Genomic DNA, 17,270 nt, shown 5'->3' with positions numbered 1-17,270 from the left:
TTTATAATAAAGACAAATGAATCAAATGTCTAGAACGAATTAATGAGAGTCCATAAATTACCGATACTGACAATAATTTTAGATTTATAAGCTAAAAGGGTTAATCATTATTTCATAATTGATATTTTTTTCCTTGTACTGCATTTTCTTGTTCCTTAACGGCATCATTAATGATCAAGACAATGGATCCTTTATTGTTTGTTTTAGGATACAATACATGAAGTTTTTAATATACTTTGTGTTAGTATTTAAGGATAAATGTTATATATATATGATATATAAAGGATAATGAATAAATAGTTTAGACTTAAGTTGACAAGGGGGTCCTTGAATGTAATGAGGACCTCTTTAGCACAACATAAGCGTTTTTTTGGTACTGCTGTTAGTAAGAAAACAAAAAATATTTCATCACGTTACCTGGAAGTCGTGGGATGGTTTGATGATAGCTGTTTGTCTGAACCAAGTTATCTGAGGTCTCGGATTGCCTTCAACTTTACATTCAAATTGAACTGTTGCTCCATCTGGTGCCCACTTTGGCTGAAGTTTTTCAACAAATTTTGGAGCGTAAACATTAACACCAGGTGCAGGTTCTGAAAATTTTGTTATAGTAATTAATATCTCTAATAACATTGCATTGAAAATAGAAAAATCTAGTACCTAAAGCGTTTGGATATTTAAAAATCAGAAGAAATTTAAACGAAATTTTTAACATTGGTGAATGAGTGCAGTGGGATCCGCAATACTCTTCTTTTTTTTCTTTAATTATTTTGTAATTTACAATCTGTATAAATACATACAATAAGTAAATAGGAGGTGAATGAGATGAACTGGAGCGGGAAGAGCAGGAGGAGAGAAGCTACCCAAGCGTTAGCACTCTCTATATGAGAGAGGGGAATGTGAAGAGGAGAATATGAATAAGAGAGAGGAGAGATTTAGTTCTTCAGACCTCAAGGAAGTCGCGGGGCCACTGGCCATACTCATGTTCGGATTTACATCCATCTTCTTGATTTGGTTTATGTTAGTAGTGAGGGTGATTTTTATTTACATTAGTGTCTAAGAAACTAAAACCAAGCTTCATGCTACCTAAAGTTACCTAAAGCTAAGATTTATTGTAGTATTAAATTCGATACCCAGTCTTGGAATTGGATTTTACTTAATGTGATAAATGAGATATTTAATTACTGTATGTTTGCTATCCGCCTTCGTTTACAACTGAACTGTGATAGACGCAAGCGGCGGATCCGCGTTAATAAAAAGGTTTACCTTCTTTCGTTTTAGTACCAGTACCAACTCACTGAGAGAAGTGTGAACCACAAAACCAGATAGTATCAAAGAAACAAAGAATACGTTTACGTATACACTAAGATTAGAAATAGGATTCTATATTGTAAATTATGAGTCAGTACGTGTACAAATGTTTTTAGGAAAGTGTCTAATTTTCATCATCAGTAATGAAATAATTAGAGGAATCACTATACAAAGTGTCGGTGTAGTGGTTGTGAAGCGTGGATTTGTAACTGGGAGATCCCTAGTTTGAATCCCACGTTTTTGTTATTTGTTATCATTTGTTAGAAAAATGTTAATAGTAAAGTATGGATTTCCACCCCGCCCACAAATACTAATTTAGTAGTTGAACGTTATGTTTATTTTATTTTACTTACCTCTTTTGAGGAAAAAAAATAAAATTGAAATTTAATTGATAAAAACGTACGGAAACATCACACCAAAAATAATTAACAATTTGATGCTAACAAAGAATTGAACACTTATTGTAGAAGAAATTGGTAATACAATAATCACTTCTCTATGCTTAAAATAAAAAGTAACAAAACAAAAACTAAAATTTTCTTTAAATGATTATTTGGGAAATGGAATAAAAATAAATAAAAGTTATTTCATATTACAAATTCATTAAGAACTGAGAGCAAAACTTACTTTCAAAAATGGGCAGTTTATCTATCTTTTCATGTAGTTTCTTTTGCACATACAGAGTATAAGATGGTTCATCTCTTAGATAAACTGCAGGAACCCATCCTTTTTCTTCAGTCAGATGCTTTCGGACAAACCACCAATCAGGATTGTTACTTTCTATTAACACAAAATTTTTATTTATCATCGTGAAAATAAGTTTTCTTTTTTGTTAAGAATATTTTCAATTTTGACTTTTTTTTCTTATAAGTTCATTGCAGAATTATACCAACAGTCTTCCCTTTAAAAAAAACCTCTTACTTTTCAGGCGAAGTCTCCATTCTCTGTTTTTTGTTTCCTAGTTATATTATTTAAAATCATATCGTCACATAATTAAAACTATTTTCCACTAAAAATTCAATGTTTGCTATAAATAAAAACGAATAATGATTTTCTGCATTTCCAGTACGTTTATTTTTATTTGTTAAGTGACCAAGTGTTCTGAATCGGTGCTGGTAAATGTATAAACGTCCGTCATATATGCGACAATAACAAATTTAAACCTTGTAAAAATTTATCTGATGCCGTCATAAATTAAAACATTCATACAATAAAAACAGTATAAATCGTAGATAGCCTCTGAAACTCCTTGCATTCAATTAAAAATAGTTTAACCGATTTTCTTCAAACATTAAATTATAGAAATGCTTTTAAAGTACTTACAAAATAGAACATAGCGGAGTTGAACCTTAGAGAATGCTTCAGGTTGCAAATCTCTAATTCACTACTAAAATATTAATTTCCTTTAGAACCTAATATAATATAAGCGACCGAAATTCATTAGAGCTTTCTTGAAACAATAAATAAACTGTAAAATTTCAGCTTTCGTACGAAAAGTCCATTTCCGATTGTTCGATGTTGGCCGAAACTTTAGCGATAATTGCAAGATACAAACTTTGATCTTAGAGCAACTTTTTTCTTTTAAACAGATTCACTCACAGATGAAAAACAGACAATGGGTTAAAAACTTTTTTATCGTGATCAGAGGATTCAAAACAATAATAAGTGATCAAACTTCTCAATCTTGAAAGCGCGTAAAGAAAATAAAAGATTAATCGAGTCTGAACTTTCAGTTAGGTCATAATAATCAAACATATTCCTCTGAGCAATCACAAGTATAATGATGGATACTAATATTACATTTATAAGAGATGTATTACTTACCAAGTACATGTACTTTTTCTCCCTCAACAAGGTTTAGCGCATCTTCAGTTTCAGCCTCGTAAGAACAGATAGAAAATAGGACGTTTCCTTCACGAATTTCTGCTAAATAACATTTTTTTATTGCAGGTGTATTATACAGTTTATAAAGAAGAAACAGTTACTTTTATTATTTAATAAAATTTCTTACCCTCTTCAGGTTCTTCAGCAAATCTTGTGATGTGAAGTGATGCTTCCTCTATAAAAATGAAGTTAGACAAAAGATTAACTAATTCATATTATAAATTAAGTCGACAAACCATTGTAGTTTCTTGAGTTCGAAATTTTTAATTATTTTTAGAAAGACTACTGTTAATAAAACGTTTTTTACAGATTTAAAAGTACATTATATTCCTGACAATTGACTCAAATGTAAGTAAATTTTTGTATATTACAACTCTTTTTCACATTGTGAAAATCTAATGAAATTAAGAAAAATTCTATACGAGTACACCTAAACAACCATATTTGAACTCTCATTTGCATTGAAAATGTCCTTAAAAGATATTAAAATAGATCCTTTATTAAGTATGATAAATTCTGAAACTGGCGAGAAACAATTTTTTTTTTTCAAGTTGGTTGAAGACTGAGGTGCTGTACACTATGTACATTCTTATATATATTACAATGACCGAGCCTCACAATTAAAAAAGTTAATATAATCGATATTTCAGTGAACTTCCAAACCCAAGCTAACAATAAAACAAAATCATTCATAATATATGTCAGAATCAAGAGCTGCAATCAAGTGATATTTATTAATGTTCCTATTTAATAAATTTAGTTTCAAGGTAAAAATAAAAAAATACATTCTCGGATAAAATTAAAACACTTCTTATGATGTTTCAACATTTTTAAAAAACAAAATTAATAATTTCTTGTCATGATAAAAAAATATTATAAATAATTATAATTGTTATAACAAAAAAAAATATTGAAAAAATCTCCCAAGCTGTGAGAGAAAAAATGATGATTTGCCAACATTTCGATAATTTTATCTTTGATTGAGTATAGAATTTAGTCAAAACAGCGAATAGCCTAACAGAAGGTTCTGTTAAGATAAATAAAGATCGGCACTGCATGTTTTGTAGGTCTCAGGGTCCAGGCTCTTTGGAGAAGAAAAACTCATGCCTACTAATTAATCGCTACCTAAACACTCCTTTTCCAATTATACAGGTAGCACCAGAAGAGGTGCTCTAAAATATTTCAGATTCCGTTCGTTGAAAGCCTGCAAACTACTCAGGTATTGCTTTTAAAAGAAGTACTTTAAGATTAGCAGTTAAAAAAAAGCTTCTTCTTTTTAGTGACTTGTGACAAGAAATGATGGCTAATTCTCTGCAATGATTCAAATTTCATTTTTGAGCACGAATTCAGAAAGCCCTTGCCTGTGCGACTTCTTGACTGACGTTTCAAATAATTACCAAAAAACACATGGACATACAACGCACTACTGAATCTGATTTGGACTTACTGACTTTAAGTATCGCAGACAACCAAGCGTCCCAAAATCTACGTCGCTAAACATTGTATACAAAATGTTTTGCCGAATAACCAGTTCTTCCATATAACCTCTCTATAACTAAACAGTTTATTCTTAATTATTTTATCATTCCTATGGTTGAAGACTTGACTAAATCTCACTAATAAAAATTTATTTTATCTACAAGTTCTAAATCATTAGTCAATCAGCTCTTATTTCTGACTCTCTATGACAACCTACTCTAAGTGTGAGACAGCGTTCGCCCGCAGCGCAAGTCAATAAATAAATATTACTTTCGGTGGGTCACCGATGAGTGATGACTTCTCTAATGTTACTCTTGACAGCTTATTTACAAGTAGAAGCTTTTCTAACCTGTAATTTTAAATTAAAAACAAAAACATAACAAAAAACAGGATTTTAGGGAATAACTAAGGTTTGAGTTACGGAAGACCAGAATATTTATGTTAGTACTAACAAACATAAAAACTAAATAAAAATTATCACAAATTTGTTATTAAAAGTTATTATAAATTTAATAATAAGTTAATTGAATAATTAGATAGTTATAATTAGTAATATCAAGGTTAATAATTTTCATCAAAAGATTTATTGCAAATATACTCATGTTACCTTGATACTTACAATTAATATAAGCAGAGGAAATTAAGCACCTACGAGCCATAAACTAAACATAGCATTAAAGCAGAAAACAAAATTAAAGCAAGTATAAATAAAATACTGGACTTAATTTCAATATAATTTTCAATCAATAGTTCACAAATGAAATACACTGAAAATGTGGTTGGGCCCGCAGTGTTCGATATCTTTGTTTTTATCCGCCGCAGCACACGTGTTTATTGTACCCCCGACAGCTTTCGGGCTTTCACCCGCCATCAGAGGTAGGCTAACCAGTTTAGTGTAGATATTTCCACTTCAATTATGTTTTCGTCTTAACTACACTTGTTGACTTAATCTAACTCTGAAGATGGATCAAAGTCCGACACTAGTAATGGATAAAAATCAACTTTTGTGCTACTTCGGCTAAAACCAAAGGTAATATACATGATTAGGGAATTTATTTTCTTTCCACTTTTAAAAGAGAAAAGGAACTCATAAGCATTGCAATCAAATCGATATTTCGTATGTAAAATTTTCAACCATTTAACTGAAATATTAAAAATTACTGTTGGAAGAACTGTAGCTCCAAAGGAAAAAATTAACTGGCAATTTTTTTGTATATTCTTAAAATAAAAAAATATTGTCTAATTTAAAGAACTGTAGCTTTTTTATTTATTAGAAATATTGTTTTAAACTTTGCATTAAATACACAATAAAACCTGAATGAAGAATAAGTCAGTATCATCCCATCAAGTAGAATAAAATAGAAAAAAATATTTGCCAAATGTTAAAAGTACCAGAATTTTATGTCTACTAAATAATTTTAATATTAGTGACAAAAGCAATATTTAGCTGGTAGTGAGATAAAAAGCATAAAAAGGTAAAATGCCCACTTGCCCCTTATCAAATTATTCTTTTTATTATGAGAATAAAAATTATCATTATCCTGAACATTGTAGGTATATCATATTCAGGCTGAAATGCCGGTAGGAAGGGGCATGCTACAGTTAATTTACGACAAAAGAAGTTCGTATGCACCATACCGGTTCTTAGCCGTTTTCGAGAAAGCAGCCAGTATATAGTTTTTTAATGCTCCGTAAAAATTGGAGACTTTTCTCCACAAAAAATTATCTCAACTATTCAGGGTTAAGAGTTATAAAATAGTAAATTTAATTACATCAAACGAATGGCCATTACATTGTAAAAATATAACATCAATTTAAGGGATCCTTAGCACTCAAAATCCCTGTAATCCCTGTAAAATCTTTTATAAATATAAATATAAATAAATAAATTGTGGCAAAAAACGTTAAAAAGTCATTAAACAGTTATAAAATGGCAGCTTTCTCGGAAAAGGTTCAGCAATGGATCATGGTTTATAAGCACTTTTTTTTTTTTATTGATTTTGATGAATAGAATATCCGCTGTAGTAGAGGCTCAGGTTTATTTAACACCCTGTTACACATGAAAGAATGAAGAAAGTTCAGTTCTTCAGAAGGGTCAGTTAATATATGTATTTACAAAGTATAATAATATTCCAAAGTAAATCATAATGAGACAGCTCAACTTGAGACACCAAAATAAGAGGGAATGTTTCAAACAAAGGCCTAGAAATATTAGTACTGATTAACTCTTGTATGAAGTAGTGCTAAAGCACATCAGTTTTTAGACGGACAAGTCATGACAACCTCCGCTTGGCTTTTCTGCTTTAAGAGCCGTTCTTAAGCAAGCCTTATGGTCATAGAAATTCGATAAAAAGTGCAGTTTTGTTTTATTGAAAGTTGTTCGACGATTTTTAGGGCGAATTTTAGGCCCCAGTTAAAAATGTAGATCTTTATTACATGACGGACAAATCAGGAAATATATAAATTATTTCGTGTAACTGATGTGATATAATTTATAATAAACTAAAATAGTTTAATCAGTAGCTAGGGAAATCTCAGAAATTTAGCTAGAAGTAGTTCTTCATCGTTTCGAAAGCAAGGGCAGGACTAGATTGAGATCAGGCTCACTGACTTAGCTAGATGCACTGTCTCCAATATATCACCTATATTCTAGCGGACTGGCCGTCCGCCAATCTTGGTTAAAAACTGGCTTAGTGTCCTCTTAATTGTATCCTATTCAAGGAGGGGAGAAACCTCGTGACTTTCTGCCTTATTCCTTTTGTAAAACTTTTAGGCTGGAGTCAACTTCTATGTTTCTTCAGTTTCCCTAATTTCCTATCACAAAGTAGGACCTCAGAATGTTGCTGAAAATCCCAAGCTAGCAACTTTTCCATTTTTATGTTGCTTACTACACAGTAAGTGAATCTCTAGGTTTTAAACTTATGAAATGTAAATGAATGCTTATTGTATAACACAAACTCCTTCTTTTTGTTTATATTTTACTTTTGCAGCATTACTTATGTTTATTCATGTCACCCAATATTAAACTTGTGACCACTTACAAAGAAAATAATTCAACTTGTCTAATGAATAACTTTTGTAAAAATTACCTAAATTACTTTTGTTTCCAGAATAGCATTTCTAAAGATAGAAAAATTTCATATTAAGCTGCTACGGTAGTCAAGCGGTTAGAGGCGAGGCCCGCAAAGCTAATATGTATCACAATACATCACAATGTGGTACTGGGTTCGATTCCCGGTCTAGATGTTGGATTTTATTTAATGGTTAAAAGAGAAATTTACAGTATGTTTGCTATCGCCTCAGTCCGCGACCCTTAATTGATAGTTGTACGTAAGTCCACCGGAAAAAATAGGCATTACTTTACTTTTTTTAATTTCACATAACATTTCTGCTAGGAAATTAAATTATAACGTCATTGATTTTTCCAAAGGTAAGTGTTATAGGGCATTCCTTTTATAAAATTTTCCTTTAAAGCGGGAATTATTAATTAAATTAATCCCATATTAAGGTAATTAAGAATATATAATACAATTTTTGTAAAGAATAATTATTATGATATCGCAAGTAAAAAAAAAATTCTGATGTGAAATGTTAACAAGAACCTGCTCAAGGCAATTATAAAATTCAGTGGACAAATCTTCTACAAACTCCGATTTATATCAGTGAATTGCCCTTCCTTATGTCAATTCACACTTGATCTAAAAACATTTCTGAAAAAAAACATACATTTGTACTTAAGTGGTACTATTTCATTCGAAAATATGAAAAAGAGGTGGACCTAAAATGATTTATTTCACTTTTATTTTTAAGATTTGGTTGAATGATCTGGCTAGCGAGATATCTGATATATTCATAATTCCTTGGCGGGATCGCTGTGATTTTGAGAGAGAAGAATTTTCATCACTCAGAGGCATCCATTCAATTTTGCGGACAACTTCAAAAGATCTCAAATTCAAAAGACTTTACTTTCCTATCCCCCAAGAATTGTCTAACTCGGCGTCAAAGTGCCCAAGAATTTGTCACGGACATGAAGTAAAGATTTGAAATGTAAAACCACTAGAGATAATCTTTGAAATATTGAAAAACAATTATATTCAATGCACATTTTATATCAGTGAAGATGAGCATGATTGTATCGGGTTAAAGATAAAATTTAATGAAAATCAATTTTCCATTACTTAGAAGAAATATATTTATTTTTAAAAACTATGATAAAATACGATAGGACAGAAATTTTAATACATTGTAAAACTGCTTTAATTCCTCTACATAAAATTATCACGTTTTAAAAACTTCCAACAGAATAATTGTTTTTTAATAGCGTTACGAAGAGCAAATAAACATTAATACAATTTCCAAGTTTGCAGAAGATTTGTGAATAAGAATAGCCGTAAAGTTTGTGAGTATTTCACCAAGAATTTTCATATCTCAAATTTCGCCTTTAAATTATTTTTTAATTAACCGTATTGCACTTTTTTAATTGCAATCCCGTTTGGATTGGTCAATATCTTAATTAACTCAATATAAGAAATGCCAGATATTTTAATTGCTTCCTACTAATTCATTTAACTTGTAAATATTCTATAATTAAACTTAAGATTGTTTTCTTACCTTGATGAAAACTCGTAATGAGGGGTTTAGAAGGTTTCCGTTTTACTTTCAGCTCCAGAGATTCCTCTTCATAAACAACACTGGCACTTCTTGGCTTTCTCAAGCCTAATTGGACTTCTTCTTCAACTTCTTCTATGTTGTACTGGCTGGCTGAGGATTTTCTCCTCAGTGGAATCTTGACGTGTTCCGGTACTTCATCTTCAATTTCTTGTTGAATTATAATTGTTTCTGAACTATCTTCTTCTGCAAAGCTCACAGGTTTCTTTTTTCTCGGTAGTTTTACTTTTCCTGACATTTCAATTTCTTCTTCTTCATATTTGCCCATTCTAATTTTAAATTCTTGTTCTACTTCCTCTTTTTTAGTAATTTTTGGTTTTGGCTTCCTTATTCCTATTTGCACTTGCTCTTCTTCAACCTCCTCCACCGTATATGGCACCTCTTCTTCTTCTTTTTGCTTTATGTATATTGTTTCAGCACTAGCCTCTTCAGTAACTGGCACAGGTTTCTTTTTTCTCGGTAGTTTCACTTTGCCTGCCATTTCTACTTCCTCTTCTTCATACTTTCCCATACTTATTTTAAATTCTTGTTCTACTTCCTCTTTTTTAGTAATTTTTGGTTTTGGCTTCCTTATTCCTATTTGCACTTGCTCTTCTTCAACCTCCTCCACCGTATATGGCACCTCTTCTTCTTCTTTTTGCTTTATGTATATTGTTTCAGCACTAGCCTCTTCAGTAACTGGCACAGGTTTCTTTTTTCTAGGAAGTTTCACTTTGCCTGACATTTCTACTTCCTCTTCTTCATACTTTCCCATACTTATTTTAAATTCTTGTTCAACTTCCTCCTTTTTAATAACTTTTGGTTTCTTCAAACCAACATACACTTGCTGATCTTCACCTTCTTCAACAGTATAAGGTACTTTTTCTTCAACTTCTTGTTTCACATATATAGTTTCTGAACTAGCTTCTTCGTCAAAGGACGGCTTTTTCTTGCGAGGCAACTTAACCTTCCCTGTCATTTCCACCTCTTCCTCTTCGTAAGTTCCCATTTTTATTTTGAATTCCTGCTCGACCTCTTCCTTCTGTTTAGTTGTTTTAGGTACAAATGTGACGGATTCCACAATGTCTTCCTTTTGAGGATGTGACTTCTTTCTGGGTTTCAATAATGTTACTGCTTCCGAAATTTCCTCAGAGGTTTTTCTTTCAGGTTCCTTAACTTTTTCTTCGTCTTTAGTTTTCTTTGGTTTTTTAAATGCAACAACTATAGCTTCTTCCTCAACCTTTTTTTCTGTTGGGATTTCTTGCTCAACTTCTTCAGTTTTTTTGATAGTCAACTCTCCACTTGCTTCAGAAATGGAATGTTTTTTCTTAGAAGAGACCTTTTTAATCGTAACTTCCTCACCTACTGTTTCAACTTTTGTTGGCTTCGGTTTTGATTTCTTTATCGTAACTTCTTCACTAACATCTTCCGAGACACTGGGTTTAACAGACGTTTTTGCTGGTTTCTTAAGCGTGAATTCTTCATGCGTGATCTCCTCTGGCATCTCCTTCTTAATTGTAAATTCTTCTGATAATTCTTCCTCTTGAGAAGATTTTGGAGCTGTTTTCTTCAAAGTAACAACTTCAGTATTTTCTTCTTCTGGCTTTGTCTCTGGTTTTTCTGTAAATGTAATTTTAATCATTGCTTCATCTTCCAGAAGAGGTCTAGGTAAAGATTTTCTTTTAATGACTACAGCCGTTGGAGTTTCTTCTTCACTTGTGCGTTCCTCTTCTTTCTTAATGGTTATCTCACTTATTTCGCCTTCAATAACTTCAGATTTCTTTTTAGGCTTCTTTTTAATAGACAAAGTATCAAACGCTTCTTCTTCAACGTAACTATCTTCAATTTTTTTTAAAGTTACGTTAGTTTCAGTTTCTTCTAAAATTTTAACAACCGGTTTCTTTTTCAAAGAAATTATTTGTTTTTCCTCAGGATATTCTTCTTCTTTTCCAGGCTGATCTACAGTAATTATCTCTTGAGCAGCTTCTTCCTCAACTGGAAATTTTTCTGATGGTTTTTCTAAGCACAATGTCACTTTTTCTCCTTCTGGTGCACTTTCCGATTCTTTTTCTTTCTTTATAGGTTTCAGTATTACTTTTTCTTCCGGTTTTTGTTCAGGTTCTTTTTGTTTTGGCTTTTTAAGAGTAACTTCCGTTGATTCTTCTTCAGGTTTTGGTTTTGGCTGACCCAAGATCAATTTCTTTTCTTCAGATGGTTCTTCCTTCTTCACCTTTTTAGTTTTTGTCTGTAATGGTTTTACTTCTTGTTGTTTTACATCATTAGTAGGCTCAGGAGTAGAAGATTTTTCAAGTTCTGGTTTCTCTTGCTCATCAACCTTAAGAGAAGGGATAAAAGAAACTTTATCGTCAGGTTTTTCAGTCTTATCTTTAGGTTGAGTTTCTTCTTCATGAGCTGAAGGTTTCTTTTGTGGAGTTGGTATATCTTCTTCTTGTTCTTCTTGGGATACTTTCTTAAGAGTTACTTTTTCGGGAATTCCGCCTTCATCTTTTAGTTCTCCCTTACCAATTTTCAACCTCTTTGGTGTTTCTTCTTCAGGAATTTTTGAAATTGGCCTTTCTCTAGGTGTAATGGTTTCCTTTTCAGCTTGTTTCTCGGGTTCTACTTTCTCTTCAACATATGGTTCATACTTCTCTAATACTGGTTCTTCTTTTTCAGGTAATTTAACTTTCTTTTCTTTAACTTTTTCACGCTTGACAGCTTCTTTGTAATTTCTAGATAAGACTCCTTTTTCGAGAGTTACTTTAGGTAACTGTGTAGTTGTTGCTTTTAATTCTTCTGGGGGATATTTTACTCTAGTGATTCGGCTCTTTAATAAGAATTTATTCACTTCTTGAGGTTTAGTTTCTTGAGGTTTTGGCGCTACTGAAGATTTTCTTAACTTTACTGTAGTGAATGACGGTTCTTCAGGTGAAATTTCTTTCATTTGCAATTTTGTTGGTTTTATTTCCTTTCTTTCTATTTTTTGCGGCATTAGGTTTAACTTTTCTTTTCTCTTTTCTTCGAGTATAGGTTTAATTTCAGTGTCTAGTTCACACTCAGGTTCAACTGGCAACTCTTCGACTAGTTCAATTGGTAAATCATCTTCCTTCATTATATCTTCCTGAGGGGATAACTTTTTTATTTTGGTTTTCTTTCTCTTTTCAGGAATTTCTTCAACTGGAGTTTCTTTAGGCAACTTACCCTCAAAGGTTAATTCTTTATCCTTCTCCTCATCGTCAGGTTTTTCTTTTTTGAACGGTTTCAGCTTTATTTCTTCAGGCTCTTCGCTTGGCTTTGCTGCTTCTGGAATTCTAAATTTTACTTCTTCCGGAGGAGGAGATTCTTTTTTCTTTCCTTTCCCTAAAATTATTTTCTTCTCAGGCAATGTTTCTTCAGGTTTCTCCGACTTAACTTTTGGTTTTCTTTTCGGTTTTTCTTCAGGAACTAATGTTTCTTCATCTTTCTCTTTACTTTCTATTTCTTTCTCTTCTGAAGGTCTTTCAGGAAATTCCAATATCTCTAGTGGTTTCAAGCTCGTATCTGGATATTCTTTATCTATTTTTTTGTTAACTTCGTCTTTCTCTTTTGGTTTTTTCTTTATATCCACACTTTCTGTTGGTTTTTCTTGTTTTGGTGAAATTTTCCTCAATTTAACATTGTCACTTTCCTCATCCCTATCTGGTAATTTTCCTTTACCAAGTACTAATGTGTGAGTAGCTTCTTCTGGTTCTTCATCTTTCTTTGCAGGTGGCTTAGGTTTATCAAAAACATCGGGTGGTTTTTCTTCTTTTACTCTCTCTTCCTCTGGGAATGTTTCTACCTCTTCAATTTCTCTCTTTGGTTTACGAGGTAATTTTACTTGTACTTTTTTCTTTTTAATTATCTGTTCAGCTTCTTTATAGTTTCTGGATAAGATTCCATTGTCTAAAACTGGTGGAATTAATTCTGTAAAGATGCACTTGTGTTCTTGAGGCGGGTAAGATATTCTTTTTATTCTACTCTTTAAAAGAATTTTCTGTGGTTCCTTTGGTTTTTCTTCCTTTTTCTCAGGAATTTTAACTTTTTTCAACTTCATTGTGAATGGTTCTCCAGGTTTTAACTCTTGTACTTCGAGCTTCTTTGGTTCAATCACTTTAACTTCTACTTTTTCCATTGGTTGAAGCCCTACCTTAAGCACTTTTTCTTTAGGCTTTTCGGGTGTTTTTACTTCTCCCTGAGGTTCTTCAATAACCTTTGCAACAGGCTCATCTTCAGCTTCTTCTTTTGGTATTTTTTTCTTCTTCTTTTTTGTTTTTTTGTCATCAGTGTCAAATTCCTTTGGCTGCACGTCTTCTTCTTCACGTTTTATATCAAAAGGTTTTGGACACACTCCTTCAATTTCTTTCATTTCTTTGTCAGGGGTTGGTTTCTCAAGATCAAATGGCTTCAGCTTTATGGTTTCTGGCATTTCTGGAGGAAGGGTGCCTTGTTTCTTTTTCAAAGTAATACTTTCTGGAGGTTCTGGGCTTATTTTCTTCGGTTTACCAAGTATAATGGTCTTTTCCTCTGGCAATTCCTCAGGTTTTTCAGTTTTGACCTTCGGTTTCTTCTTTTTATCTGGCTTCTGCATTGGTTCAACTTCTTCTTTACTAGCATGTAGAACTTCTACTTCTGATTCTTTAGGCTCACCAGTGTCTATTGGTTTCGGAAGTTCTAATTTTATTTCATCACCAATCACTTCTGGCTTTGTTAAAGTTTCTTTCGTAATTGGAGCTTTTGGTGCTTCACTTTTTTCTTTCGGAACTTCATCAGGCTTTTTGGGGATCTTCTTAAGTTTTATCACCTCTTCTGTACTTTCTTCTTTCGGCAGCTTTCCTTTTCCTACCTTCAGAGGCAGTGGTTCCACCTGTTTTTCTTTTGGTTTTTCTACAAGCACTTTTTCTACTTTCTCCAAAGATTTTTGCTCTGGTTCTTTAGATACCACTTCTTCATACGGAATGTACTGCTCTAATTCAGTTTTCTCAATTTCAGGCAATTTAATCTTCTTTACTTTTTTCTTTTTAATTTTTTCAGCTTCCTCATAATTTCTTGACAAAATGCCATTATCAATTAAGGCAGGAGCTAATTCAGTGACGTTTAAGTGTTTAATAGGTGGAGGGTATTCTACTTTGGCAATTCTGCTTTTAAGAAGAAATTTCGGTAATTGAGTAGTTTCAACTTCTTTCTTTTGTGCAATGGAAGCTTTTCTTAATTTGACAGTAGCGAAAAGAGGAACTTCCACTTTTTCCTGGGCAAACTGTGCGGCGCTAGGCTGGATATCTTTTCTTTCTATTTTCATTGGAACTAACTTCACTTTTTGAGGTTTAGGTTCTACAGGTTCTGGTTTCTCATAAGAAGGTTCCTTATCCACCTTCTTTGTTAGTGATTTTTGTTTTATTTTAGGCTCCTCACCTAACTCTTCTTTTCTAGGTTCATCAAGCAATTTTTTCTTTACAACTTTTTTCTTTTTTGTCTCCTTTTCTTCAAGTATTTTTTCATCTAAAGTCACTGAAAGAGGTTGGACCTCTTGGACTACTGCCTTTTCAGGAGTTTCTTCTAACGGCTCTAAATTTTGTAACTCATGCACAAGTTGTGTGATTTCTTCTTGCTTACCTTCATTAGGTATGTCGCGACCTGTGAACATGTCAGATAATATTTCAGATTGCATTTCAAGTTTGGACGGATATTTTATCTGTTCAGTTGCGTGTTGTGATTCTTCTTCGTGTAACTGTTTATCTTGAGAATCTGCAGATAAGGTAGATGTCGGTACCATTTTTCGTTTCTGGACGATTTTTGGTACCTCTTTGACAGAAAAGACATCTTCAGTTGTATCAAATGTTACATCATGTTCATGTGGCTGTTGAATTCCTTGTCTGAGATCTTGTGGCAATATATGTTTATCTGTTACTATTCTTTGATCATGAATTTCTGGACTTTGTTGTTTAGATTTTACAGAGGTTTCATTTGTGTATAATGTTTCTGGGTGTTTTACAGGTGTAACCAGTTCACTTTTATTTTGTGTAGTAATTAAAGATTCTTTTTCTAATGGCTCGGGAATTACATTTTTTCGTTCAACTATAATAGGAGAAATACTGCGATCACATACTATTTCCTTTATATCAAATTTAATAGGGTGGAAACTAACACGTTCTAATTTTTGAGGAGTTAATTTAGTCTTTCTACTTCTCAATATAGGAGAAGACTCTACAAACCTTTCATCAGGAATAATATCATCACCACCCTCAGAATTCGATGGTATTTCTTTCCCTACCACTGAGATATCACTTTTTATCTTACGTAACACAGGTTTGTCAGATACATCAGTATCAACAGGCAAACTATCCGGAAAACTATCAGAATGGACACTTACCTTCTTTCTAGTCAAAGGTTTAGAACGCGTGGAAACGCTTGATTTCTGTCTTGGAACTTTTATTGCAGCTTTCTTAATTATTTCGGCCAAAAGATTTCCCTCATCACTTCTACTAATTAAATCTGCACCAGCGTTATTCATTAATTCACGAGGTTGACCAACAATTTTACCTTCATCTTCTACGACGTTACGAAAATCCGCACATTCACCAACTACTTCAAATTTATCCGATTGCGACGGCCGCTCAATCCTTTCGACACGCTCGCTTTCTTTGACTGCGATCTCTTCTCGGCCATCCTTCACTGATTTCACGGTTGTTCTGGTTTTAGTTACCTTGCCATCTTCCCTCTTCGTTTCTGTTATTTGTTCGGTTACAGTTACTTTATCAAACACGTCCTCCACTACTGTTGGAATCACTTCCAGTATTTCAGGTAATAATGCCGGCATCTCTTCAAGGAGGACGCCTTCGCCGGGCGTATCTTCCATTACGTTAACGTTTTCTTTTCCACTTTGAATGGTTTTTATTTTACGCACCCGTGTCACACGCTTGCCTTCCTTTTCCGGTGTAATACAAGTGACGATTTCAGTTACCACTGTTTCATCTGGCATAGGTGCTAATATTTCCTCCGGGATCTCTTCAGTTTTAGCTTGTTCTGGAGATTTCTTTTTATTAATTTTCTTTTTAACGACCTTCTTAGGCTTTTCAAGTGTAACAACTTCTGTATCATGCACTTCTCCAACCATTTCCGAACTTCCTTCCTCAGCTTGTTTAGGCGTAGTGTCTATTGCTGGAAAATCTGTGCATTCTTCTATTACTACCTCAGATTCTTCGGGCTGCAACGGCCGCAAACGCTTCCTGATCTTTAGCCCTTCGACACGCTCGCTTTCTTTGACTGCGATCTCTTCCCGGCCATCCTTCAATGTTTTCACGGTTGTTCTAGTTTTAGTTACCTTGCCATCTTCCCTCTTCGTTTCTGTTATTTGTTCGGTTACAGTTACTTTATCAAACACGTCCTCCACTACTGTTGGAATCACTTTCTGTATTTCTGGTAATAATGCAGGTATTTCTTCAAGGAGGACGCCTTCGTCGGGCGTATCTTCGATCACGTTGACGTTTTCTTTTCCACTTTGAATGGTTTTTATTTTACGCACCCGTGTCACACGCTTGCCTTCGTTTTCCGGTGTAATACAAGTGACGATTTCAGTTACCACTGTTTCATCTGGCATAGGTGCTAATATTTCCTCTGGGATCTCTTCAGTTTTACCTTCTTCTGGAGATTTCTTTTTAATAATTTTCTTTTTAACGACCTTCTTAGGCTTTTCAAGAGTAACTACTTCGGTATCATGCACTTCTCCAACCATTTCCGAACTTCCTTCCTCAGCTTGTTCAGGCGTAGTGTCTATTCCTGGAAAATTTGTGCATTCTTCTATTACTACCTCAGATTCATCGGGCTGCAACGGTCGCAAACGCTTCCTGATCTTTAGCCCTTCGACACGCTCGCTTTCTTTGACTACGATCTCTTCCCGGCCTTCCTTCACTGATTTCACGGTTGTTCTGGTTTTA

At 33.3% G+C, this 17,270-nt stretch overlaps 1 protein-coding gene and 1 long non-coding RNA gene across 4 annotated transcripts in view; one reads left to right on the top strand and one right to left on the bottom strand.

Annotated features, from left to right (window-relative positions):
* sls (sallimus) overlaps positions 1–17,270 on the bottom strand; it is a 256,723-nt gene that overhangs the window by 16,252 nt on the left and 223,201 nt on the right. For all 3 annotated transcript variants that reach the window (XM_074118099.1, XM_074118100.1, XM_074118101.1), the window contains 5 exons: positions 9,283–14,970; positions 3,320–3,367; positions 3,133–3,234; positions 1,936–2,088; positions 418–590 (listed from right to left, as the gene is read on the bottom strand). In XM_074118099.1, coding sequence (XP_073974200.1) covers positions 418–590; positions 1,936–2,088; positions 3,133–3,234; positions 3,320–3,367; positions 9,283–14,970 — 6,164 coding nt within the window. The remainder of the gene's footprint in view (positions 1–417; positions 591–1,935; positions 2,089–3,132; positions 3,235–3,319; positions 3,368–9,282; positions 14,971–17,270) is intronic.
* The window catches only part of LOC141449067 (uncharacterized), a 27,403-nt gene continuing 14,405 nt past the window's right edge, over positions 4,273–17,270 (top strand). Inside the window, exon 1 of the long non-coding RNA XR_012455318.1 lies at positions 4,273–4,411. This is a non-coding gene — a long non-coding RNA (uncharacterized lncRNA). The remainder of the gene's footprint in view (positions 4,412–17,270) is intronic.

Source organism: Rhodnius prolixus, unplaced genomic scaffold (assembly GCF_049639745.1).
Source record: "Rhodnius prolixus isolate KJV_2025 unplaced genomic scaffold, Rpr scaffold_2, whole genome shotgun sequence".
Taxonomy (NCBI): Eukaryota; Metazoa; Arthropoda; class Insecta; order Hemiptera; family Reduviidae; genus Rhodnius; species Rhodnius prolixus.
The sequence above is the reverse complement of the archived record's forward strand: the minus strand, read 5'-3'. Positions and strand labels throughout refer to the sequence as shown.